The following is a 26217-nucleotide window of genomic DNA, read 5'->3' as shown; positions in this document are numbered from 1 at the left end:
CTATGCGCATGCACACAGCGTCGGGCTCCCAACTGCCCCCCCCCCCCGCAGCGGGACACCTCCGGCCGCGGGTGGGACAGCGGGACAGGACCCGGTAATCGGGACTGTCCCGCTGAAATCGGGATTGTTGGGAGGTATACACATGCAGTATTAAAGTGAAAGCAGGGCCACCTCACCACAGCTGCAGGAGCCGCGGCCATGAGCGGAACGCTGATCCCATCCCTACCGCGGGCAGTAACTTCCAGAGCCCCGCCAGCCGCCACCCCCCCTCCCTCCGTGCAGATTACACTGCCACTGCGGGCAGTCATGTCCGGAGCTCTGTCGGCTGCCCACTCTCCCCCCTCCCCCTGCCACCATGTGCAGTCACGTTCTGAGGTCTGCCAGCCACCAGCCCTCCGTGCAGATTACACTCCCTCTGCGGGCAGTCATGTCCAGAGCTCTGTCGGATGACCGCTCCCTCCCCTCCCACTGCGGGCAGTCATGTCTGGAGCCGAATTGGAGCCCTAAACCCCCCCACCCCCATTTAGATTACAGTGCCACTGTCCAGAGCCCTGCCAGATGCCACCCCCTGGAGATTATTTTACCAGTGTCCCGCCATAACTAAATCCATGCAAGTTCCAGATGAAACAACCATTCGGCTTCTATAGAGATCCAGCCTTTTGACCCAGGTGGGATTGTGTGGGGGTTGTACAGGGGGGAGGAGGAAGGATATACAGTATGTGTATTGCTCTACAGTGAGCATTGCTATGTGTTTAAGAGGTACTGTGACCTGAATATGGGTCACTACCAAATGAATAAGAGTCACTTACATGGTGTAACAGAAATATGGGTCAAGGTGTGGAGCAATGTGAATATGGGTCACTGCACGTGGTGTGACATGAATATGGGTCACTATGTGTAGTGTAACGTGAACATGGGTCACTTTTGATGGTGTCATGTGAATATGGGTCACTGCAGGTGGTGTTAAATGAATATGGGCCACTATTGAGGGTGTGACGTGAATATGGGACAGTGCATGTAGTGTAACATGAACATGGGTTACTACGGGTGGTGTGAGATGAACATAGGTCACTGAGGGTAGTGTTACTTGAATGTGGGTTACTGCGGGTGGTGTGACATGAATCCTAGTCACTGTGTGCTGTCACGATCTGGGTAAAACAGACATTATTTTACCTTCTAGTGCTTCTCCACAGTCTCTTCAGTAACTCCCTGATGCTGCAGCTGTGCAGCAAGGCCTGCAGTCTGACCTGATGCCTCAGCTCACTACAGCTGCACTCGTTAATGCTCCTGGCCACAAGCATGGCATGAACAAACACTCTTTCCTGCCATAGCCTGACATGGGGGCTGCCATGTTTTCCTCAATCACATGTCTGGTTCATCCAATCCGGCAGTGAGTTGATCTCCCAGGATACCTGCCCGGCCAATCCAGGCCAAGCCATGGGTATAAGTATCCTGGGAGCTCTCATCTCATTGCTAGTGCTTCATTTGTCATCCTGCTATGCAAGTGTTTGTCTGCTGGTATTCTCTCTCTGCTGCAGTGTTCCATTCAGGTGTTCCAGGTTGCAGTGTCCATCCAGGCCCACCATCGCCTGTGTTCCATCCAGGCCCACCATCGCCTGTGACATCGGGGACACCATCGCCTGATATATCTGGGTCACCATCGCCTGTGTCTAAGCCGGGTCTTCTGTCCTGTGCCATCCAGGTTCCCTGCGACATCACCTGTGATTCCACCTGCTGCATATCCACTTACCAGCTCCAGCCTAGCTCCGATGTTCCACCATCGATCCTGACCGATACTCCGGTTATCCTCCGCTGTCTCCATCCATTCCATCCGGATTCCACAGCCTTCATCAACTCCGCATCCCTGGTCCGATATTCCGGATACCACATTCCATCCGATGTTCCACCATCAAGTCCATATCGGTGCAAGTAGTTATGTTTCACCTCACCAGTGACTGTCATTGATTATTCCATCGTTTACAAACGGCTTGTACCATCTTCCTTCAATAAACCTGTTGTATTTTACCTGCTGATTGACTCTTCCTCTGGGTGCACTGTCGTGCTCATATGCACAAGGGTCTTCTACAGCCTCCCCGATTCCGGTATTGGTCCAGGTCCCCACCAGAGGTCTCAGTCTCCACGACTCAGACCCCTGGTGTGACAGTAAGCATTAGCCAGATGGATCCAGCCACAGGCCAAGCATCACCACCCAGCGCCATGCAACTGGCTGCCCGCTTGGACCAGCAAGAAGCGGCCCAGGGTCAAGTGATCCACTACCTGCAAGACCTGTCCTCTTGGCTGGATAAATTACAGACCACCATTAGTGGCCCAGAGACTCTCAGTGCCCGCTTGGATCAGCAAGAAGCGGGGCAAGGTCAGATGATTCAACATTTTCAAGGTCTGTCCGCCAGGCTGGATAAAATTCAGGCCACTTTAAGTGGTCCAGAGACTATCCGTGTTCCCAAAGTAGAAGTTCCTCCTCCAGTGAACCCTGCTGCTCCTTATCCTTACCTGTCCACTCCTCCCAAGTTTGATGGGAACCCAAAAGCTTGCAGAGGTTTCCTGAACCAGTGCGAAATCCAGTTCGAGTTACAGCCCAGCAACTTTCCCACAGAGAGAACCAAAGTTGCTTACATTATCTCTCTCTTGTCTGACTCTGCCCTAGATTGGGCATCACCACTATGGGAAAGGTCTGATGCTCTCCTGTCTTCATACAAAGACTTTGTCCATACATTTCGGCGCATCTTCGATGAACCTGGGCGTGTATCCTCCGATTCCACTGAGATTCTCTGCCTCCGGCAAGGGTCCCGTTATGTTGGACAGTACCTAGTTCAGTTCCAGATATTAGCTTCTGAACTTTCCTGGAGTGACGAGGCCCTGTATGCAGCGTTCTGGCACGGTCTGTCCGACCGACTTAAAGATGAACTTGCTACCCGTGATCTACCATCTAAGTTTGACGACCTCATCTCCTTATGTATCAAAGTGGACTTACGTTTCAGAGAGAGGGCAGTTGAACGAGGTAAACATTTTCATGTCAAGACGCCAGCTTCTACATTCCTTATACCTCCTTCTCCGATGCCCCAGACAGAGGAAGAACCCATGGAGGCTAATCGCTTTCGCCTGACTCCAGAAGTGCGTCGACTTCGCCGCGAGGCACAGTTATGCTTTTACTGTGGGGTCCCTTCCCACATGATATCTGTCTGCCCTAAGCGTAAGGAGACACTCCCAGCTCGTACAACTGCCATGGAAGCGGTAGATTCTCTGTTCCCTTAGTGTAAAGGGTATGCAGATGTCTTACCTCCTGTTTTGAGTGAGGGATTTCGACCCAAGTGGCGCTGCAGGCTCTCCAAAGAGGAACGGGAGCTTCGCAGAAAGCATCATCTCTGTCTCTATTGCGGAAGTCCAGACAATCTTATTGAAGGTTGCCCTATTCGCAGACCCCGAAAAGGGTCTATTCCACAAAGACATTCCTTGTTTCCTAGGTCTCGCCTTCGGGAAAAGAAGAGTTCTAAGGTTCAGATGTGAGAAGTGATTTTAGAGTCATCTGGTTTGTTAACCTCAAATAGGTTACTGGAATTACAAGCTTCTAAGGGTATCTTCGCCAATAGCCCTACTAAAGGGGTACGGGACTCACAAACCCCTAAAAGGACTTCTAGCAAGTGCCCCTCAAAAGGAGTATCCAGGATCAAATTCCCAGATGGGGAATCCAGTGTCACAAACCAAGATATGAACTCTTGCTTGTCAACGACTCCAAGTGCATTTAGCAGAGTCCAACTTCCAGTTGGATTATCTGAACACCCATCAGTCTATGGATCTGGACTCAATCCGGTTGCCTCCGTTTGTCCATCCCAGTCTGTTAGTTCAGGTGAGAGTTGCCGTTCTGCTTCCTACGCTGGGGAAAATCTGGGTACCAGTGATGCAGAGTGGTCTACTCAGTCTGATGGTCAAAGTTTGGCTTCTAATGACGAAGAATTCTAGGAGAGGAAGTTCCTACCATGAAGTTTTGTGCTATTCTGTATTGCTTTCATGCCAAGTTCCACGCAAGCCAAAGAGGTGTCCTGGGGCCACCCCTGAAGGAGGGAGTACTGTCACGATCTGGGTAAAACAGACATTATTTTACCTTTTAGTGCTTCTCCACAGTCTCTTCAGTAACTCCCTGATGCTGCAGCTGTGCAGCAAGGCCTGCAGTCTGACCTGATGCATCAGCTCACTACAGCTGCACTCGTTTATGCTCCTGGCCACAAGCATGGCATGAACAAACACTCTTTCCTGCCATAGCCTGACATGGGGGCTGCCATGTTTTCCTCAGTCACATGTCTGGTTCATCCAATCCGGCAGTGAGTTGATCTCCCAGGATACCTGCCCGGCCAATCCAGGCCAAGCCATGGGTATAAGTATCCTGGGAGCTCTCATCTCATTGCTAGTGCTTCATTTGTCATCCTGCTATGCAAGTGTTTGTCTGATGGTATTCTCTCTCTGCTGCAGTGTTCCATCCAGGTGCTCCAGGTTGCTGTGTCCATCCAGGCCCACCATCGCCTGTGTTCCATCCGGGCTCACCATCGCCTGTGACATCGGGGACACCATCGCCTGATATATCGGGGTCACCATCGCCTGTGTTCAAGCCGGGTCTTCTGTCCTGTGCCATCCAGGTTCCCTGCGACATCACCTGTGATTCCACCTGCTGCATATCCACTTACTAGCTCCAGCCTAGCTCCGATGTTCCACCATCGATCCTGACCGATACTCCGGTTATCCTCCGCTGTCTCCATCCATTCCATCCGGATTCCACAGCCTTCATCAACTCCGCATCCCTGGTCCGATATTCCGGATACCACATTCCATCCGATGTTCCACCATCGAGTCCATATCGGTGCAGTAGTAGTTATGTTTCACCTTACCAGTGACTGTCATTGATTATTCCATCGTTTACAAACGGCTTGTACCATCTTCCTTCAATAAACCTGTTGTATTTTACCTGCTGATTGACTCTTCCGCTGGGTGCACTGTCGTGCTCATATGCACAAGGGTCTTCTACAGCCTCCCCGATTCCGGTATCGGTCCAGGTCCCCACCAGAGGTCTCAGTCTCCACGACTCAGACCCCTGGTGTGACATGTGCGGTGTAATATGAATATGGGTCACTGCATTTGGTATAACGTAAACATGGTCACTGCGTGTGGTGTAATGTGAATATGGGTCACTGCATGGTGATAATGTAAATAAAAGTCACTGTGTGGTGCATTGTGAATAGGATTGTTCTGGTCTGTGGTATAACTTGAACAGATTGTGTACTATTGTGTGGCCATGCGCATTTTTTGTAAAGCCACAACCCTTTTTTTGCGGTTCCCGCCTTAACCGCAAAGTGGGCGAGATTTATTGTGTTGACCGTTATTCTGAAAATGCGATTTTTGCGCAAATCGCCCTGTATCGCCATTTTTTAAAATCTAATTTTTTTCCAGAAATCGCATTTTTAATGAGGTGTGTATTCCGGCATAAAAAGTGCGAGAAAGTGCGATGTAGGGCGATTTTCGGGATGAAACTTGCGATTTTTTTTAGTCATGAAAAGGTGCGATTTTGTTAAAATGTGCGATTTTGTGATAAAAAAAAACGTCCGTTTTTTAATTTTTTTCCCAAATCGACTACTTAATGGGTGGCGATTTGCGGCATAAATCGCACTTTTTGCCGCGAAATCGCACTTTCTGAAAGTGCGATTTTTTTTTTTTGAACTCCGAATTCGCATCCAGATGTTTTCCCTATTGAAAAAGATACAATTCGCATTTTTAATGAGATGCGAATTTGGAAATCGCCAAAAAAAATGGTCTAAAGTTCCAAAAAAAAAATAGACCTGATCCTGACTGGCGATTTTATCAGAAACATGGCGATTTTGACAGAACCATGTCATGATCTGTGTATGGTTCTTTGGTTAAATATGTGTAAAAGTAATAAAAAAAATTGGCGTGGGGTCCCTCCTCCTGTACATAACCAGCCCCGGGCTCATTGAGCCGGACCTGGTTCCAAAAATACGGGGGACAAAAAGCGTAAGGGTCCCCCGTATTTCTGAAACCAGCCCCAGACTCTTGGACCGGTCCTGGTTTCAAAAATACAGGGGACAAAAAATCTGGGGTCCCCCGTATTTTGAAACCAGCACCGGGCTCCAACAGCCCGCAGTGTCATGCCACAGCCGGGGGACACTTTTTACACAAGGACCCCCGGCCGATTTTTTTGCTGCGATTTCGCGGCAAAAAGTGCGATTTATGCCGCAAATCGCCACCCATTAAGTAGTCGAATTGGAAAAAATATGAAAAAACGGCCGTTTTTGCGATAAAAATCGCCAAAAACCCAACATCGATCTCTAATAAATGTCACCCAATGTTGCTCTATGGAGTAGTGAGGTAGTACAAAGTGTCTAGTTTGTAGGGAGGCACCAAACACTAGCACTGGGCTTGGCTCTTTCTAATAGAAAGCTTGTATGATGGACACATTATTACTCTATCGATTGTCTGGCGTTCATTTTAATGCTCTACGTATTGTGTGGTGATCTATAAAATCCTCTTGGTATTACATGGTAGACCTGCAGACAGTCTTAATGTTATTATAATTTTTATATCTATGTTCATAAATCTAAAAATAAATATACTATATAATATAAAAGTTAAGTATGCATGCGAATACCTGGGCGGGGCGTATTTGGAGATACGGGGGCGGCATTGTGTAGCTTTGCCTAGTGTGTCTAGAAAGCTTGCACCGGCCCTGGTCCAGGAGATAATCAAATGATCTCCAACTTTCCTGGAAGTTTTTTATTCCATGGAAATTGGATTTATCCTTATGAAGTTGTAATCTTGATTTGGTTATGCTTTTCAAGTACGATGGTCTGATTAATATGCAAATCCTAAAGTATAGGGGAGGATCTGACCATGCCAGTGTGTTTTCTGTATATATAAAAAGGGCCTGTGAGCCCTGGTGCTTGTACATCTGCCTGACTTGAATGCTGTAACATCTGTATGCTGGTGGTGGCAGCGATATCCCCGCCCACTGCGTAGTGGGTGGAGTCAGTAACAGGCAGTTACTGACGGTAACAGGTAATCCCCTATTGGCCAGGTCCTGGTGAGACCAGGAACCGCCATCTGTGTACCCGATGGGCATAGCCAGAGCGTAATGGCAGGCGTCTGGTCACATCACCAGTCATCCCAAGTGCAGTGTAGCCTAGGGCTTACCTGGTGGCTAAGATCACTACTGGCACATACGGGCAGCTGCTGATATCACACACTCTCTACTACCAGACTTTGGCATGCCTGCATTTTCCCTGGCACGCATGCGCTGCATTTTTAAGGGGCAATCCCATGAAACGGCCAGTTCCCATTCCTTGCCCCTAGGGTCGTGCCTCTTGTGCTTAACAGAAAACTCAGTCCATCTATGGAAACCTCCCATTGCCCAAACAGCTGCACCCACTCTATGGAATCTTCCCCACACACAAACAGCTGCACCCACTCTATGGAATCTTCCCCACACACACAGTGGCAAACGCAGGATTTTCAGAAGGGGGTTTCCAGAGGGGCGGAGCAAAGCACAGAGATTGACACTTAGGTGACCCAGTATATGCCGGGTCAGTTAAAGTATTATAGATAGATAGACCAAATGTATATAAATAATAATATACACACACACATATATATATATATATATATATATATGTGGTGTATGTGGGCTGTTGGTGGGTCGCTTGTGGGGAGGAGGACTGGCTCCCTGCGGGGCACACACAGCTTTGTGCACGCTGACACTGGGGCTGTGTTCCCTATTGCAGCCTCGCGCGTGCGCAGAGAGGGAGAGACGGAGACTACATCCCCCATGATGACTTGGGGGAAGGGGGCAGGATCCAGAGGGAAAAGCGCGCGAAGGAAGAGCGCGAAGTGAGGAGGAAGGAGAGAGACGGCGGGGGGAGAGTGAAGTAACGGAGCGCGGCAGGAGCGTGACAGGAGCCGCCAGAGAGGAGAACCAGACGCCAGACTTCCCAGATCTGCAGCAAGTCATCGGCGCTACACACCAGGGGGTGACTGACGGAGCGAGAAGCAGCAGCACGGCAGCGGAGCAGAACACCCAGCAACCACGGAGAAGGAGGGAGAGGCACACGTGGGGGGCCAGCAACAGTCACTATCCAGCGGCGGTGAGTCCTATATTAACCCCTTCACACCCTTGCAAGTACCTGGACATTATCCTGCCTCCCTGTCTGGGCGAGTGGCCCCATGCCCCCAGGACTGCTCACTATCCTCCCTGCCTGAGATGTTGGTCCTCCATTCCCCAAGGACTGCTTAAGACCTTCCCTGCCTAGACATTTGTCTTCCCCCACGCTCCAAAGACTGCTTATCTACACCTCCCCTACTAGGAGAGAGAAAAGCAGAAAGGAACAGGCTGAGAGGTATTAACCCCTTGTCTACCCCCTCCCTAACCCAGTTAAGGGAACCTCAGGAAAGACCCCTGTGTCTGCAATTGACTAAGGACCCTGTTTACCCCCTTGGATTACAAATACCCCCGTCAGGCCCCAGTTGGAGGCAAGGAACTTCTGTTAAAGAATGTTTGGGACATACTGAAGGAAAGCCATCCTGAGTCATTGACTGAGAGTGATATCACTCAGGTACCAAAGTGCACTTTAGTTTCATTTATTATTGCGCAATAATAGCCTTTACCTGTTTACTGTGATCCATGCAATAATAGCCTTTACCTGTTTACTGTGATCCATGCAATAATAGCCTTTACCTGTTTACTGTGATCCATGCAATAATAGCCTTTACCTGTTTACTGTGATCCATGCAATATGTATGTTTAGTGAGATCTATGCCTTAACTAGGTTAGTTTATCGTTAGTAAAATACCAGTGAATATGCACATTATCCGAATTTATGCAGATAGTGTGTTTAAGGTTGCAGGCCAGTGAATGTGTAGCCTACGGCAGTTGTGCAGAGCTGAATGCTAGAGATAGGTCACGTAGCGACTTGTGTTAGTAGTAGTTAGCTGGTCAAGCGCCAAATTATTTTACTGTTACCGTGACGTTTGCATTGCTCGTTGAAGTCGCAGGTTGTCCAATCCTGCGCAAATAAATTGTTGATCTCCTTGAACCACTCTGAGTCTCCTGCTTTTAATCCCCTACAACGTCGAAGCAGCAGCACCATCGAAGCGGCAACACCGGTAAGACCACGCACCTAATTACACCTGTGGTTATCACATTTGGCGTCACGAACAGGATACGTACACTAGAAGCGGAGAAAACCCCAACCCAGCATCGGTCAAGATGTCACAGGAGGAAGCCCAAGGAAACCCGCAAGCCATGCAGGGTACGGATCAAGGTGATACATCCGGAGGAAGCGGCTCTACTGCACGGATGCCGGCGACGATTAACATGCCGTACTACTTCGGAGCACCGTGGCTCCCCACCTATACAGGAGAGACCAGATCGTCAGAACCCAGCGGATTTCGCGACTTCAGGGACCAGATGGAGACCCTATTTAACGTACATGGGCTGAATGAAAAGCAGAAGTTCGAAATCCTAATGGCGCAGTAGAAGGGGTTCGCCAAGAGAGAAGTGAAACAATGGCCAGCAGATCAGAAAGAATCAGTGAAAGCGATATTAAACAAACTGGCAACGATCTTTGACGCTAAGACGTTATCAGAACTGAAGACACAATTCTACGCTCGGAAGCAACAACCGCAGGAGACGTTACGAGAATTCGCCGTAGAGCTGCAAGAGGCACTACAAGCCATCAAGGAATGCACCCCTACCGAAGCCATAGCAGAGAATGAGACACTTACAAACCAGTTTCTGGATGGGATATACGATGAAAACACAAAGGGTCAACTGAAGATGCTACACCGACAGGAGGCACCCATAGACTTTGCCAAATTCAAGGAACTGGCGGCCAAGTTTTTTGGGGACAAGCCTAGCCAAAGGAAAGTGGCTACGAATCCTGAAGTAGCTGTTCAGCAGAAAGCCCAAGCCACCGCAGCGAAAGACCCGGTCGCAGAAATGCAAGGACAGATCGCAAATTTGACTCAAGGGATGGCCGACCTCTGCCGAGAACTGAGCAGCCTAAAAGAAACACCTCCTCAACCGAGACCGTGGAGGATGGAAAGGGAACCCCGATACGGTAATGAATGGAGGAATACTCCGTGGAATTCCGGTCGCCTCCCATCAGATCGATTTGATGAACAAGGAAGGCCGATATGTAGGCGATCACAGAGAAGCGGGCACATTGAACGAAGTTGTAGACAACCCGAACATTTAAACGAAGAACTCCCGAGGTCCAGGACCAACTGTCGGGAGAACCCCCAGCAATAGGTCCTTTACCCCAGGAATGGCTACCAAAATATGTAGGCCAATGCCCCATGATTGAGATTGAGATTAACGGAGTCACTTTACCAGCCCTGCTAGACACTGGATCCCAGGTCACCACTGTCCAGTGGGTTGAGTTCGCCAGGCATTGGAGAGAAGAAGAGATTCTGGCACCACCTCCGGCATGGCTGAACCTGTTAGCCAGCAACGGGCAGAGTATCGACTGTTGTGGATATTGGGAGGCTGGAATCAAAATCGGACAAACCCAACTGCCCAAGCAAGGATGCTTGATCACGACCGTTGAAGATAACGGACTACCGCCTGTCATCATAGGAATGAATATTCTCAGAAACTGTCCCGAAGAATTAATCTCAACGCTGAAAAAGGAGCTGTGCAGCAGAAACCAGATTGAGAGGCGAGCCCTGCAACATACCATCCGTGTCCTGAAAAGTCAACAGAGGTTCGCCGATGAGAAGGGCGAGATTGGAGCCGTCCGAAGTGCCGAACGAAGAACCGTCCTGCTACCGCCGAACTCTGAAAGCCTGCTCTGGTGCAAAGCGAAGATTGGGCCGAGAGGGAGAAGTTATGACGCCGTCATTGAATGGAACAGAGAAAATTGGTCAGAACAGTTTGTGGTAGCCCGCGCATTAGTAACTGTAGCGCAAGGGCGGGTCCCAGTAAGGCTGCTGAATCCGCACAATCATCCTATCAAGATAGCAAGATTCACAAAGATAGCCCAAATCTACGAAGTGAACTTCCAAGATATCGTTGGGACGGAACCTACCCCGATTCGACAGAATACAATTACTGGAGACGCCCCGGGAAGTCAACTTGACCCTCCTTGGTGGGGCAAGCTACAAATAGGGGACCAGGATACACCAGAGGCAGAAAAGGCCGGTGTGTTACAATTGGTACAGAGGTACGAGAGGGCTTTTAGCAAAGATGCTAACGACTATGGACACGTGAAAAAGATCCAGCACCACATTCCAACGGGAGCTGCCCCTCCAATAAGAGAGCGCCATCGACCAATTCCTCCGGCATTATATCAACCTGTCAAGAAGATGATCGAGGAAATGAAGGCAGCGGAGGTGATCAAAGATAGCTGCAGCCCGTGGGCCGCACCCCTAGTGCTGGTCAAAAAGAAGGACGGCAGCCTCCGCTTCTGTGTCGATTATAGAAAACTGAATGCGGTGACACAAAGAGATGCCTATCCCCTCCCTCGGATTGAGGAGTCGCTAGCCGCCCTCCAGTCAGCAGCGTACTTCTCCACATTGGATGTCACCAGCGGCTACTGGCAGATCTCAGTAGCTCCAGAGGATCAGGAGAAGACGGCATTCACGACCCCGATGGGGTTGTTCGAATTCAACCAGATGCCATTTGGGCTGACCAATGCCCCGGCGACCTTCCAGAGGGTGATGGAGTACTGCCTGGGCTCGCGGAATTTCGACATCCTGCTCCTATATCTGGATGATATCATCGTATTCTCCAGAGGTTATGAGGAACACCTGGAGCACCTGGGAGAGGTATTCCACCGACTGGCTGATTATGGGTTCAAGTTAAAGTGCCATTTACTCAAAACAAGTGTACAATACCTCGGCCATAGAAGAAAGGGTTTTTGACTCTGAGTTGCGCTGGGTTGTGTGTGCAGCACCACCAAAATTCCTCCTGTTAGTGAGGAACGGTGTAGTAATCAGGGAAGTGGGGGGTGATTGGGGTGCGCTACCTAGTATAGAAACTGTACCTCCCAATAAAACATTACAATTTCAAAACAGAATACACATTTCTGAAATAGTGTTCTTGTATTTGAGGATGTTCCCAATGAATAAGCTCAGTCCATCTCTGGGTAAATAGTTCTTTTATTGGTGAAGAAACCCGACGCGTTTCGTCTCTAAGACTTCATCAGGGGTAAGAACCAATGGGTGAGTGGATTGTGTGTGGCTGGTCCTATTTGAAGTTTCTGCTGATCACAGCTGATGCAAATAAAATAAATATCACCAAGTCCTTCTTGATGGGACTCAATTAAATGGAAATTTCTGAGTTGAGAGTCTAGTGTAGGTTCTTATCAAGAACAATATCAGGACGCTCTCTCTGCAGTATCCTCCTCGCTCTGCATTCAAAATGAGAAATTTCCATTTAACTGAGTCCCATCAAGAAGGACTTGGTGATATTTATTTTATTTGCATCAGCTGTGATCAGCAGAAACTTCAAATAGGACCAGCCACACACAATCCACTCACCCATTGGTTCTTACCCCTGATGAAGTCTTAGAGACGAAACGCGTCGGGTTTTTTCACCAATAAAAGAACTATTTACCCAGAGATGGACTGAGCTTATTCATTGGGAACATCCTCAAATACAAGAACACTATTTCAGAAATGTGTATTCTGTTTTGAAATTGTAATGTTTTATTGGGAGGTACAGTTTCTATACTAGGTAGCGCACCCCAATCACCCCCCACTTCCCTGAATACCTCGGCCATGTTGTCAGCCCTAAGGGAGTAGAAGTTGACCCTGCGAAAGTGCAAGCGGTACAAGACTGGCCCACCCCGAGAACCATCAGCGATGTGCGACGATTCTTAGGATTCGTGGGGTACTATAGAAGGTTTATTGAGGGCTTTGCCAAAATCGCAGCCCCGCTACATGAATTACTGAGGAGTATACCGGGCCGAGAAACCAGGAAGAACACCCTTGTCACCTGGACTGACCGGCAAGAGGAAGCATTCACACGGCTGAAAGGTCTACTCACCGAAGCACCCCTACTGGCCTATCCAAACTATGACCTCCCTTTTAAAGTGTACACCGATGCCAGTACCCAGGGGCTGGGAGCTGTACTAGCCCAAGATCAAGAAGGGAAGGAGCGCGTAATCGCGTATGCGAGTCGGGACCTGCGACAAACCGAAAGAAATGACAAGAATTACAGTGCCTTTAAGTTAGAGTTACTAGCCCTGATTTGGGCAGTGACCGAAAAGTTTAAAGATTATTTGGCTGCGACACCCTGTATTATCTATACCGACAACAACCCCTTGGCCCATCTCCAGAATGCTTGGCTCGGTGCGCTGGAACAAAGGTGGGTCTCCAGACTGGAAAACTTCCAGTACCGGATCAAATTCAGGAGCGGAAAGACAAATGCTAACGCAGATGCCCTCTCCAGGCTACCCAGGGGTCCCGAGCCGGCAATGGAAGACGAGTGGGAAGAAGTTGAACTCCCGATGTTTGGACCCCCGCCTGCGAAAAAAGGCCGGGTGGCTGCCCAACAGACCGAAGCCATCCCTCCTGCTGTGACTAGCAACACTATGAGACAACCAGAACTGAATTGGGCCAGGATCCAAGAAGAGAGCCCAATCCTGCAGCAGCTGCGACGCCTTCTGGCTTCTGGTAAGATCCCGAGTAAGGAAGAGCGGCAAAGGCTTGACCCCGAACTGGTCCGATTGCTAAGGCACCGAGACAGGATCCGGCTCACTCAGGGGATACTCGTCCGGAGTAGCATCGACCCATGTACTCACAGCACCCCGAGTCAGATATTGGTCCCCCATTCCCAACGGACGGCGGTACTGAAAGCGTACCACGAACACTCCGGCCATTTTGGGATCAAAAAGACAGTGACCGCCATGTGCTTAAGATGGTTCATCGGAACCAACTCAAACTATGCCATAGCAGGACGAGTTCTGATGGAGGGCTCAGCTGTACAGAAGGAGATGAGTCGACACAGGTACCCGTCTATCCTCTGCAAGACCCGACAGACCTCCTACTCTTCATGGGAGGACCCTTCCCTTGCTCCTGGGGGGGCGAAGCAACTCCAATGTCATCACCCGGTGTTGTCGCAGAAGACAGAAGGGAGGCTGAGGAAGTCGGGCCATCACTCCGCGAGGACGGAACAGAGCAGATGTCCGACAGACCCATCCGAAGTACCAGAGGGGTCAAACCCCTCCGTTTTAGAGAATGAATGTAATGTTTGACGTAAAAATGCAAAGTTATCATCAAAGATATGTGTTCTATAATGTCTGCCAGGAATACTGTGTTAATGTTTGATTATGTACATGTTATCTCGATATAAGAAGGAGGCAAGGTTGCATGAGGACATGCAAAATTTCAGAAGGGAAGAATGTGGTGTATGTGGGCTGTTGGTGGGTCGCTTGTGGGGAGGAGGACTGGCTCCCTGCGGGGCACACACAGCTTTGTGCACGCTGACGCTGGGGCTGTGTTCCCTATCGCAGCCTCGCGCGTGCGCAGAGAGGGAGAGACGGAGACTACATCCCCCATGATGACTTGGGGGAAGGGGGCAGGATCCAGAGGGAAAAGCGCGCGAAGGAAGAGCGCGAAGTGAGGAGGAAGGAGAGAGACGGCGGGGGAAGAGTGAAGTAACGGAGCGCGGCAGGAGCGTGACAGGAGCCGCCAGAGAGGAGAACCAGACGCCAGACTTCCCAGATCTGCAGCAAGTCATCGGCGCTACACACCAGGGGGTGACTGACGGAGCGAGAAGCAGCAGCACGGCAGCGGAGCAGAACACCCAGCAACCACGGAGAAGGAGGGAGAGGCACACGTGGGGGGCCAGCAACAGTCACTATCCAGCGGCGGTGAGTCCTATATTAACCCCTTCACACCCTTGCAAGTACCTGGACATTATCCTGCCTCCCTGTCTGGGCGAGTGGCCCCATGCCCCCAGGACTGCTCACTATCCTCCCTGCCTGAGATGTTGGTCCTCCATTCCCCAAGGACTGCTTAAGACCTTCCCTGCCTAGACATTTGTCTTCCCCCCACGCTCCAAAGACTGCTTATCTACACCTCCCCTACTAAGAGAGAGAAAAGCAGAAAGGAACAGGCTGAGAGGTATTAACCCCTTGGCTACCCCCTCCCTAACCCAGTTAAGGGAACCTCAGGAAAGACCCCTGTGTCTGCAATTGACTAAGGACCCTGTTTACCCCCTTGGATTACAAATACCCCCGTCAGGCCCCAGTTGGAGGCAAGGAACTTCTGTTAAAGAATGTTTGGGACATACTGAAGGAAGGACATCCTGAGTCATTGACTGAGAGTGATATCACTCAGGTACCAAAGTGCACTTTAGTTTCATTTATTATTGCGCAATAATAGCCTTTACCGGTTTACTGTGATCCATGCAATAATAGCCTTTACCTGTTTACTGTGATCCATGCAATAATAGCCTTTACCTGTTTACTGTGATCCATGCAATAATAGCCTTTACCTGTTTACTGTGATCCATGCAATAATAGCCTTTACCTGTTTACTGTGATCCATGCAATAATAGCCTTTACCTGTTTACTGTGATCCATGCAATATGTATGTTTAGTGAGATCTATGCCTTAACTAGGTTAGTTTATCGTTAGTAAAATACCAGTGAATATGCACATTATCCGAATTTATGCAGATAGTATGTTTAAGGTTGCAGGCCAGTGAATGTGTAGCCTACGGCAGTTGTGCAGAGCTGAATGCTAGAGATAGGTCACGTAGCGACTTGTGTTAGTAGTAGCTAGCTGGTCAAGCGCCAAATTATTTTACTGTTACCGTGACGTTTGCATTGCTCGTTGAAGTCGCAGGTTGTCCAATCCTGCGCAAATAAATTGTTGATCTCCTTGAACCACTCTGAGTCTCCTGCTTTTAATCCCCTACAACGTCGAAGCAGCAGCACCATCGAAGCGGCAACACCGGTAAGACCACGCACCTAATTACACCTGTGGTTATCACATTTATATATATATATATACATACATACATACATACATACATACATACATACATACATACATACATAACAGCAGTGTAGACCCCTGGGCATAGCAATGTATTGGGGCCCCTACCGATCCTCCAGCGGTAGGGGTGGGGGAAGCTTTGATGTCCCGCGACTGGTAGGTGGTATTATATCAACCGCTCAGCATGTAGGGCTCAGTAATTTCCACTAATTACCCCTTTACTGCACAGATGGTGGGAGATGAGGTGGGAGAAGGGGGCATTGGGCTGAATGAAGAAGCCCTAATACATTACTTCCAGGGGGGTAGAGGACGTTTAATACGCAGAGGAGGGGTGTATAGTGGAGGGTGCCGGACGGGTTCCCGACAGTCGGGATCCCGACAATCATTTACCCGACGTCGGGATCCCGACTGTCAAAACGCCGACAGCCGGGTGCCCGACGGCCACCCGCTATTTTCCCTCGTGGGGGTCCACGACCCCCATAGAGGGAGAATAGAATAGGTGGTCTCGTGTAGCTAGCCACCGTGACCGCAGCGTGGCGAGCGCAGCGAGCCCGCAAGGGGCTTTTTTGCGCTCGCCATGCTGTCTGACTCTGGACAGTCGGGATCCCGACGTCGGGATAATGACTGTCGGGATCCCGACTGTCGGAGTCCCATACCACACCCTATAGTGGAGTGGGCTTATTATTCATAATTTTCTGGTGGGAGGACAGCTTGCTTGACTGCAGATATCTCCAGTTCCCGGAAATAGATTTCTTAGATTTTAATGGAATTAAAAACGAGAGAATCTCACCTACCAACTGGTATTGCGGACTAGGGGATCATAATTCAGGAGGCAGCGCAATCTGCCAACGAGAATATAAAACTACATACCAGGTGTGTGGAGCTGGAGCAGTAACCAGCTGCTGGAAGGCTGATATCTCTGGTTCTGGGAACAGTAGAGACAAGCTACTAGTGTCCACCAATGGGGGAGAGTCCCAGCTTTTGTAAGTCAGACAGAACCTGAAATATCTGACTGGGAAGAGCAATTAACAGGCTTGGATGGGGACCACTGCTTTGAAGTCAGATATCTCCGGTTCCCAAGGGCCGATTTTTAAAATTCTTGTACCCATGGAAAGAGGAGACCCTCAGCTTTCAGCCTAGGTCCCTTAGACTCCTGGATGGGTTTCTGAGTACTCAGAAACCCCCCCTGCGTGCGCTACTGACACAAACAGGATGGAATGCCAACTCTTACTCAAACACCTGTACCCACTCTATGGAATGCTGCCCCTTGCAAAAACATCTGCATCCACTCTGTGGAATGCCGCCTCTTGCTCAAACAGCTGCACCCACTCTATGTAATGCCACCCCTCGCACAAACAGCTGCACCCACTCTATGGAATCCTCCCCTCGCACAAACAGCTGCAGCCACTCTATTGAATCCTCCCCTCACACAAACAGCTGCACCCAATCTATGGAATCCTCCCCTCGCACAATCAGCTGCACCCACTCTATGGAATCCTCCCCTCACACAAACAACTGCACCCACTCTATGAAATGACTCGTCTAGCACAAACAGCTGCACCCACTCCATGGAATCCTCCCCTCGCACAAACAGTTGCACCCACTCTATGAAATCCTCCCCTTGCACAAACAGCCGCACCCACTCTATGGAATCCTCCCCTCGCACAAACAGCTGCACCCACTCTATGGAATCCTCCCCTCACAAAAACAGCTGCACCCACTCTATGGAATCCTCCCCTCACACAAACAGCTGCACCCACTCTATGGAATCCTCCCCTCGCACAAACAGCTGCACTCACTCTATGGAATCCTCCCCTCACACAAACAGCTGCACCCACTCTATGGAATCCTCCCCTCGCACAAACAGCTGCACCCACTCTATGGAATGCCGCCCCTCGCAGAAACACCTGCACTCACTCTCTGGAATGCCGACTCTAGCACAAACACCTGCACCCACTCAATGGAATGCCACCCCTCGCACAAACAGCTGCACCCACTCTATGAAATCCCGCACAAACAGCTGCACCCACTCTATGGAATCCTCCCCTAGCACAAACAGCTGCACCCACTCTATGGAATCCTCCCCTCGCACAAACAGCTGCACCCACTCTATGGAATCCTCCCCTCGCACAAACAGCTGCACTCACTCTATGGAATGCCGCCCCTCGCACAAACAGCTGCACCCACTCTATGGAATCCTCCCCTCACACAAACAGCTGCACCCACTCTATGTAATCCTCCCCTCGCACATACAGCTGCACCCACTCTATGGAATCCTCCCCTCGCACAAACAGCTGCACCCACTCTATGAAATCCCGCACAAACAGCTGCACCCACTCTATGGAATCCTCCCCTAGCACAAACAGCTGCAACCACTCTATGGAATTCTCCCCTCGCACAAACAGCTGCACCCACTCTATGGAATCTTCCCCTCGCACAAACAGCTGCACTCACTCTATGGAATGCCGCCCCTCGCACAAACAGCTGCACCCACTCTATGGAAACCTCCCCTCGCACAAACAGCTGCACCCACTCTATGGAATCCTCCCCTCGCACAAACAGCTGCACCCACTCTATGGAATCCTCCCCTCGCACAAACAGCTGCACCCACTCTATGGAATCCTCCCCTCGCACATACAGCTGCACCCACTCTATGGAATCCTCCCCTCGCACAAACAGCTGCACCCACTCTATGAAATCCCGCACAAACAGCTGCACCCACTCTATGGAATCCTCCCCTAGCACAAACAGCTGCACCCACTCTATGGAATCCTCCCCTCGCACAAACAGCTGCACCCACTCTATGGAATCCTCCCCTCGCACAAACAGCTGCACTCACTCTATGGAATGCCACCCCTCGCACAAACAGCTGCACCCACTCTATGGAATCCTCCCCTCGCACAAACAGCTGCACCCACTGTATGTAATCCTCCCCTCGCACAAACAGCTGCACCCACTCTATGGAATCCTCCCCTCGCACAAACAGCTGCACCCACTCTATGGAATCCGCCCCTCGCACAAACAGCTGCACCCACTCTATGGAATCCTCCCCTCGCACAAACAGCTGCACCCACTGTATGTAATCCTCCCCTCGCACAAACAGCTGCACCCACTCTATGGAATCCTCCCCTCGCACAAACAGCTGCACCCACTCTATGAAATCCTCCCCTCGCACAAACAGCTGCACCCACTCTATGGAATGCCGCCCCTCGCACAAACAGCTGCACCCACTCTATGGAATCCTCCCCTCGCACAAACAGCTGCACCCACTGTATGTAATCCTCCCCTCGCACAAACAGCTGCACCCACTCTATGGAATCCTCCCCTCGCACAAACAGCTGCACCCACTCTATGGAATCCGCCCCTCGCACAAACAGCTGCACCCACTCTATGGAATCCTCCCCTCGCACAAACAGCTGCACCCACTGTATGTAATCCTCCCCTCGCACAAACAGCTGCACCCACTCTATGGAATCCTCCCCTCGCACAAACAGCTGCACCCACTCTATGGAATCCGCCCCTCGCACAAACAGCTGTACACACTCTATGGAATCCTCCCCTCGCATAAACAGCTGTACACACTCTATGGAATCCTCCCCTCGTACAAACAGCTGCACCCACTCTATGGAATCCTCCCCTCGCACAAACAGCTGCACCCACTCTATGGAATCCGCCCCTCGCACAAACAGCTGCACCCACTCTATGGAATCCTCCCCTCGCACAAACAGCTGCACCCACTCTATGGAATCCTCCCCTCGCACAAACAGCTGCACCCACTCTATGGAATGCCGCCCCTCGCACAAACAGCTGCACCCACTCTATGGAATCCTCCCCTCGCACAAACAGCTGCACCCACTGTATGTAATCCTCCCCTCGCACAAACAGCTGCACCCACTCTATGGAATCCTCCCCTCGCACAAACAGCTGCACCCACTCTATGGAATCCGCCCCTCGCACAAACAGCTGCACCCACTCTATGGAATCCTCCCCTCGCACAAACAGCTGCACCCACTGTATGTAATCCTCCTCTCGCACAAACAGCTGCACCCACTCTATGGAATCCTCCCCTCGCACAAACAGCTGCACCCACTCTATGGAATCCTCCCCTCGCACAAACAGCTGCACCCACTCTATGGAATCCTCCCCTCGCACAAACAGCTGCACCCACTCTATGGAATCCTCCCCTCGCACAAACAGCTGCACCCACTCTATGGAATCCTCCCCTCGCACAAACAGCTGCACCCACTCTATGGAATCCTCCCCTCGCACAAACAGCTGCACCCACTGTATGTAATCCTCCCCTCGCACAAACAGCTGCACCCACTCTATGGAATCCTCCCCTCGCACAAACAGCTGCACCCACTCTATGGAATCCTCCCCTTGCACAAACAGCTGCACCCACTCTATGGAATCCTCCCCTCGTACAAACAGCTGCACCCACTCTATGGAATCCTCCCCTCACACAAACAGCTGTACACACTCTATGGAATCCTCCCCTCGCACAAACAGCTGTATTCACGTTACTCTCCAAACATTTAAGTGTCCCTTGGAATCTCTACAGATGTCTAATAGAACTTAATTCCACCCTCCCAAATACCCAACTCTACCTGATTACTGTCCATCTGTCTGGTTCACACATAACTTACATATAACTTACAGTGTGACTGGATCAGTTCAGTCTTCCAAGCACTTATTTCATATTGCTGTATGGATGGACTTATGTGCAATATGCCTAGGCCAATTTTGAAATGGCAAAACACACCCTGCCCATTTTACTTCACTCTGCTAAAAAAACAGCCAGGCCAGTCAGTCCCCACTGCCATCTTCTGAATGCAAGAGGGAATCCAACAGAGACGTCGGACCGACCAAATTAGTGACGCAGACAGGCCTGTCCACAGTATTGACTTTGGTGGGTGGAGCACTCCCTCCGCTCAAATTATTGAGGATGGAGGTCCCAGCCCGCCACATTCAAAGTACCCATGTAACCCAGCTCCCTACCCTCCTAAAATCTTATCTGATTATTATATGTACATTTCTCACTCAGTGTGCAATTGGGATACAAAATGTTTTTTCCTAACCATAATTACCCCTCCCTTTTGGCACCTGAGTGACATCACCTCTGATTGAGCAGCTTGCCATAAATGTGTTCTGCCCTCCTATAATCCTTGAAGGATCAAAAAGGTTTTTATTAAATTTAATCCTCTTTTCCTAGCGATGATATGGTTGTGAGTGCAGAGTCTCTTCTCTGTCTGTCTGTTAGTAAATGTTGGGTAATGCTGAACGATGTTTGGTGAGAGTTGAGGACTCCTGTGAAGACACAATGCGGAGTTCCTAAATAATTTCTGATTTACATGTGAAATATTCAAGTTTCTCAGAAGGTGTTTGTCTTTGTCACTTAGGTCTACCAGTCCCTCAGACTACACAGTTGTCCTGGGCAAGTACCAGTTGGATGTCACCAGTAATCACCAGCTTACATCTAATGTGCAGAGTATAACGGTGAACTCCCAGTATGCCGGTGTGGGATCCGTCGGAGACATCGCTCTGATTGAACTGTCCAGTCCTATTACCTATACTGATTACATCCTTCCGGTGTGCCTGCCTCCGCCCTCTATGAGCTTCACATCCGGGATGAACTGCTGGGTAACTGGATGGGGTACCATAAGATATGGCGGTAAGGATACACTTATTAATTATATTGTATGTTGGACTGGACATGAGCAAAATTGTTAGAACTGTTCCAAAACCTCATCTGGTTTTTACCAAATCATTAGTCACTGGTGAGGTGCCTATTTTATACATAGTACGGTAACTATCCTCCAATGTATCACCTGTAGCACTAAACATACTGCGCTTACCAGTTTTTATAGCTACCAACCAGGAGATGTGTAGTAAATGTTGCAATGTAGTAAAATTGTTAAACGTTATGTGCTACAGTATCTCTGGGATTGAAAGTTATTGTGCATGACTCATCACAATAACATCACATCTGAGTCATCAGAAAGTGGCTTACTATCGCTTTGTGTATAACCCTCACACCGATACAAATTTGCGGCCTCACGGGACTGCAATACATATCAGCCCTGCTTGTTATGATCGCTCAGAAGGCCCACACATCTCTGCCTCTGGTGGCCTTCTGAGCGATCACTGCAGCTGCCGTGGCGCCACCCAGGAGCCGCCGGATCTTCTACCTGCTATATAGCTGGCTTCTCCTCCTCCCTCCGGCACCCCAACTGTCAGCGGTGGGCTCGCCCCAGACGGCTGCGGCATCAATGGAGGATGCAGGTGCACCCTCCTCCAGTTCCTGTCACTCTAGTGTGTAGAACTACAATCCCAGCGGGGGCGCAACACTGAGCCAACTGGACGGTGATACAAGTGGGAGGGGGCACACTATATCACCAACGTTTACATGATTTTTTGGGGGGACTATATCACCAAAGTTTATATGTTTGAGGAGGGCAGGGACACTATATCACCAAGGTTTATGTTTTTTTTTTTTTTGGGGGGGGGGGGGGGGGGGGGAGAGACACAATATAGCACCAACATTTAAGGATTTGGGGAGGAGGTTGACACTACAGCACCAACATTTAATGTTTGTGGGGGTGCACTGGCCACCAATGTGTGCTTAAAGGCCACTGGCCACCAATGTTTATTTGGTTGGGGGAGGGGGTACACACCATGCCACCAACGTTTATTTATTGATGATTTTTTTTTATTTATGTATAAGTTTATTTTGGAAATTACTGTCTATAGCATATAACATTATTTTTGTGATGACATGCAGTTTTTTACGTCACTTTGTGACAGTTGTGAATCTCTCATGCGGAATCTCACGTTATGAATCTCTGACACAAATCTCTGTGTATGTAGGGTCCTTTAAAGGTTAGACTGAATAAACTGCAGGTGCATGTTTACATAGCTCTATAAAAAGGTGTGCATATGCCCAAGCCTGTCACTGTGTTATCAGGGATTCACAGTGCAGTATGGCTGTACAGTACTTAGCCCAGGAAACATTGACACCTCATCATGCTGACCGATGTGTATCACCTGTATCCTGTTAAATTCAATAATGCCTACTCCAGGTTGTGTTAACATGTGGACTAATCTCTTTGTTTGTACCAGTTATGCACCTACCAACTTAAAGGCATCTGCCCATAGGTTTAGGAATAGTAAGTGCAGGGGGTCTGCCTTCTACAGGGCCTATGCCATTTTGGGGACAGGCCCTCCTTCTACACCCAATTATGCTTCCACACAAACCCCTCATCCTCCTGTGCACTGTTGCAGGCACATCTGCTGTTAGTGTTATTGATTATGGCAGGAGGTGTGGCATAGTTTAGCCTGGCTCCACCCAGCATCAGTGAGAGTGGAGGGGCGGAGCTGACACTAAAATGCCTTCAGCAGCACATTTCTGCAAGGTTAGTCACAGCCACAGTAGTGCTTGCCATGGTGGATGGGGGGGGGGGGAGTGTTTTTTGGGCCTGAAAAGTTTGCTCTGGGCCCAATTAGGAACATTTTTGCTTCTGCATATGCCACATGCTCCCCGCCACACCAGATAGATGCAATGGGGGAATCTCCCCAATGGCAAATGGTGCCTCTATGGAGGGCTGTACAGGTCCAGGTACAAAAAGAGCAGCCTCCTTCGCATCGAGCTGATCCCTGGACACCTCCATCCACACTTCTACATCCTTACAGCCAAAATCAATCACGTGCATACAATCTTGCTTTTTCCTAAACTGCTCATCATAGACTCCCCACACAAATCCCCCATATTTGTGCTGCATATCATGTACCATGTGTATGTACCTGATAATGTTGACGTGTTTGTCCGGCCGATCCTCCATGTAACAGGCAGCAAAAACACAAAATCCGGCTAGCCAATTATCATAGGATCGGAACGTCTCCACTCCAATACCACCTTTAGCCCTAGCCGCCTCAAACTCCTTCTTGGTCTGATAGGTCAAAGAGAACACATCAACATAATCCCCTTTGACATTCTTGACCCCAGAACTCTCACGCAACCCACGCAAAACCGCAGTGTAGTCGCAGTGTATGACCCCTGGGAGGCTGCGCTGCTTCCTTTTCCTACGAGAAAGGTTCGTTGCCCTCTTGTGCTTCACACTACAGTCGCACCTGCCAGTCTCCCTCTTTGCATACTAAGCCGTGCACTTGCGAGCTCGCGCTGCACTGCTAACAGAAGATCCTTTTAGAGGAGGAAGAAGAGTAAGAGGAGGAATGGCTAGCGCTAGACCCAGAAGAAGAAGAACCATGCAACTCATCTGAAACATGCTCTTCGTAGTCCTCACCTGAAGTACCAGGCTGCACTGCCTAGAACTCATCATCGTCGACATCATCTTCAAAATTGTCTCCCACCGCGTCCGACTTAAAGACCATTTGTTCCTATGGTGGAGTGTATATAGGGGATTTGGGGAATGTATAATGTCCATGGATGATGTGAGATAAGACCCCCAGTTAGCAGGACTCTGGGATCAGACTATGGTAATATTACACTTATACTATGATGTGTTCCCTTGTTGGCCGGTGAATCAGTATATGTATGACTGTCTCTCTGCAGTGAGCTTGCCATACCCGAGGACCCTGCAAGAAGTGATGATGCCACTAATCAGCAACAGTGCCTGTGACCAGATGTACCACATCAACTCTGGTGTCAGCTCTAGTGTGTCAATCATCCCTAGTGACCAGATCTGTGCCGGGAGCCAGGAGGGACAGAAGGACTCCTGCCAGGTATGTCATCTATATCTATCCTGATAAGATCTATCAATCCCTGGTAACACCATCAATAATCACCGGGACCGGCCTGATTGACCACAAAATCCTCCAGATAAGGAACAGCTGCTCGTTTACATGCAAATATGTCTCCATTCTAGAGTAGTGCCCACCTTCCTCCACCACGCCCACCATGCTGCTGCTCCTGATCATCTCTCTTGCCGGCGCCCAAGCTGCCCACTTGCCATCAAATATCTAATATACTATCGTTTCTGCAGAATAACTGCTGTCCGCTCCTTGTGATTTAGACAGGTGCAGACGCTCACAATGTAAAGCTGTGACAGCCGGGCAGAGAGCGCTTGGCTGGCCGGCTGTATACACAAAGCAGGTCCACGGCTATTTTGAATGCTACTGTTGCACCACGAGCCAATAGGAGCATGCAGTCCGGCAGTCAATCAGGAGCAACAATGGTGGCTCCTGAGTGGCTGCTGTGCCACAAACTCCTATTAGCTCACGATCCAGCGGCAGAGTTCAAAATAGCCGTGGACCTGCTTTCAGTATACAGCTGGCCAGCCCAGCTCTCTCTGCTCGGCTGTCACAGCTTTACATTGTGTGCGGCTGGCAGCGGTGGTACTTACACAGTGCGGCAGCATTTCACAACAATAAATTTACTCCCATTTTTCAACCAGCATGTACTCGCCTTGGCAACATGCATGAAGCCCCTGGCATTGAGCAAACCCCCCCACCCCACACACACCTAGCAATGAGTATGTAGGTAGGTGGCACTTGTGTATCAAATATGCAATGGGCATCATAGTGTGTGGCATAATGTGTACCGGGCATCACAGTATGTAGCAAAATATATAATGGGCATCATAATGTACATCATAATATGTAATGGGCATTACAGTGTGTAACCTTATGTGTAATGGGCATTAGAGCGTGCAGCTTTATGTGCAATGGGCATTAGGACATAGAACTTGTTGTTAATTTATTTGAATCCCACCAATGCCCGAAGGGATCACGTGGTGAGTATGCGGGCGTGAATCAGGCTGGGGATAGGGGGGGAGTGAAGATTAGGGTTATGCTAAGGAAGGGTTAGGATTAGGCACTTATAAGGGGTTCATACTTCACCATCCCAGTGGGCATAGAGGGAGGGGGGGGGGGTTATAATAGTGTGCCAAGCGCAGCCAGCCACAAGAGGGCTCGTGGACAACTTACATACCTCCCAACATTTGTTGGTATGAAATTGGGACCCGCAGTCGGAATCGATTGTTACCTACCAGATGGTTTCACAGCATTGGTACCATCGATGGGTAACCGACTGATGGCCATCACTATCCAACACAAGGCTGACTGCTGGCCCTGCCCCCTGACTGACTGTCATCATGACATCATACAATGGGGTGGGGCTGGCAGCATCAGGGCATCCTAAGTATGTGCTAAGCAACAGCGTAGACCGCAGCTACGATAG

General features: G+C 49.8%; 2 protein-coding genes across 2 annotated transcripts in view; both read left to right on the top strand.

The window, feature by feature from the left end:
- LOC146019767 (serine protease 33-like) overlaps window positions 1-26217 on the top strand; it is a 154596-nt gene that overhangs the window by 35709 nt on the left and 92670 nt on the right. The gene's annotated exons all lie outside the window — the stretch shown is intronic.
- LOC146021065 (serine protease 33-like) overlaps window positions 1-26217 on the top strand; it is a 50839-nt gene that overhangs the window by 3947 nt on the left and 20675 nt on the right. Inside the window, exons 4-5 of the mRNA XM_083154866.1 lie at window positions 21422-21693; window positions 24592-24761. Coding sequence (XP_083010992.1) covers window positions 21422-21693; window positions 24592-24761 — 442 coding nt within the window. The remainder of the gene's footprint in view (window positions 1-21421; window positions 21694-24591; window positions 24762-26217) is intronic.

Source organism: Crinia signifera, chromosome 7, assembly GCF_055691185.1.
Source record: "Crinia signifera chromosome 7, ASM5569118v1, whole genome shotgun sequence".
In the NCBI taxonomy this organism is placed as follows: Eukaryota; Metazoa; Chordata; class Amphibia; order Anura; family Myobatrachidae; genus Crinia; species Crinia signifera.
This window is presented reverse-complemented; position numbering and strand designations above follow the sequence as displayed.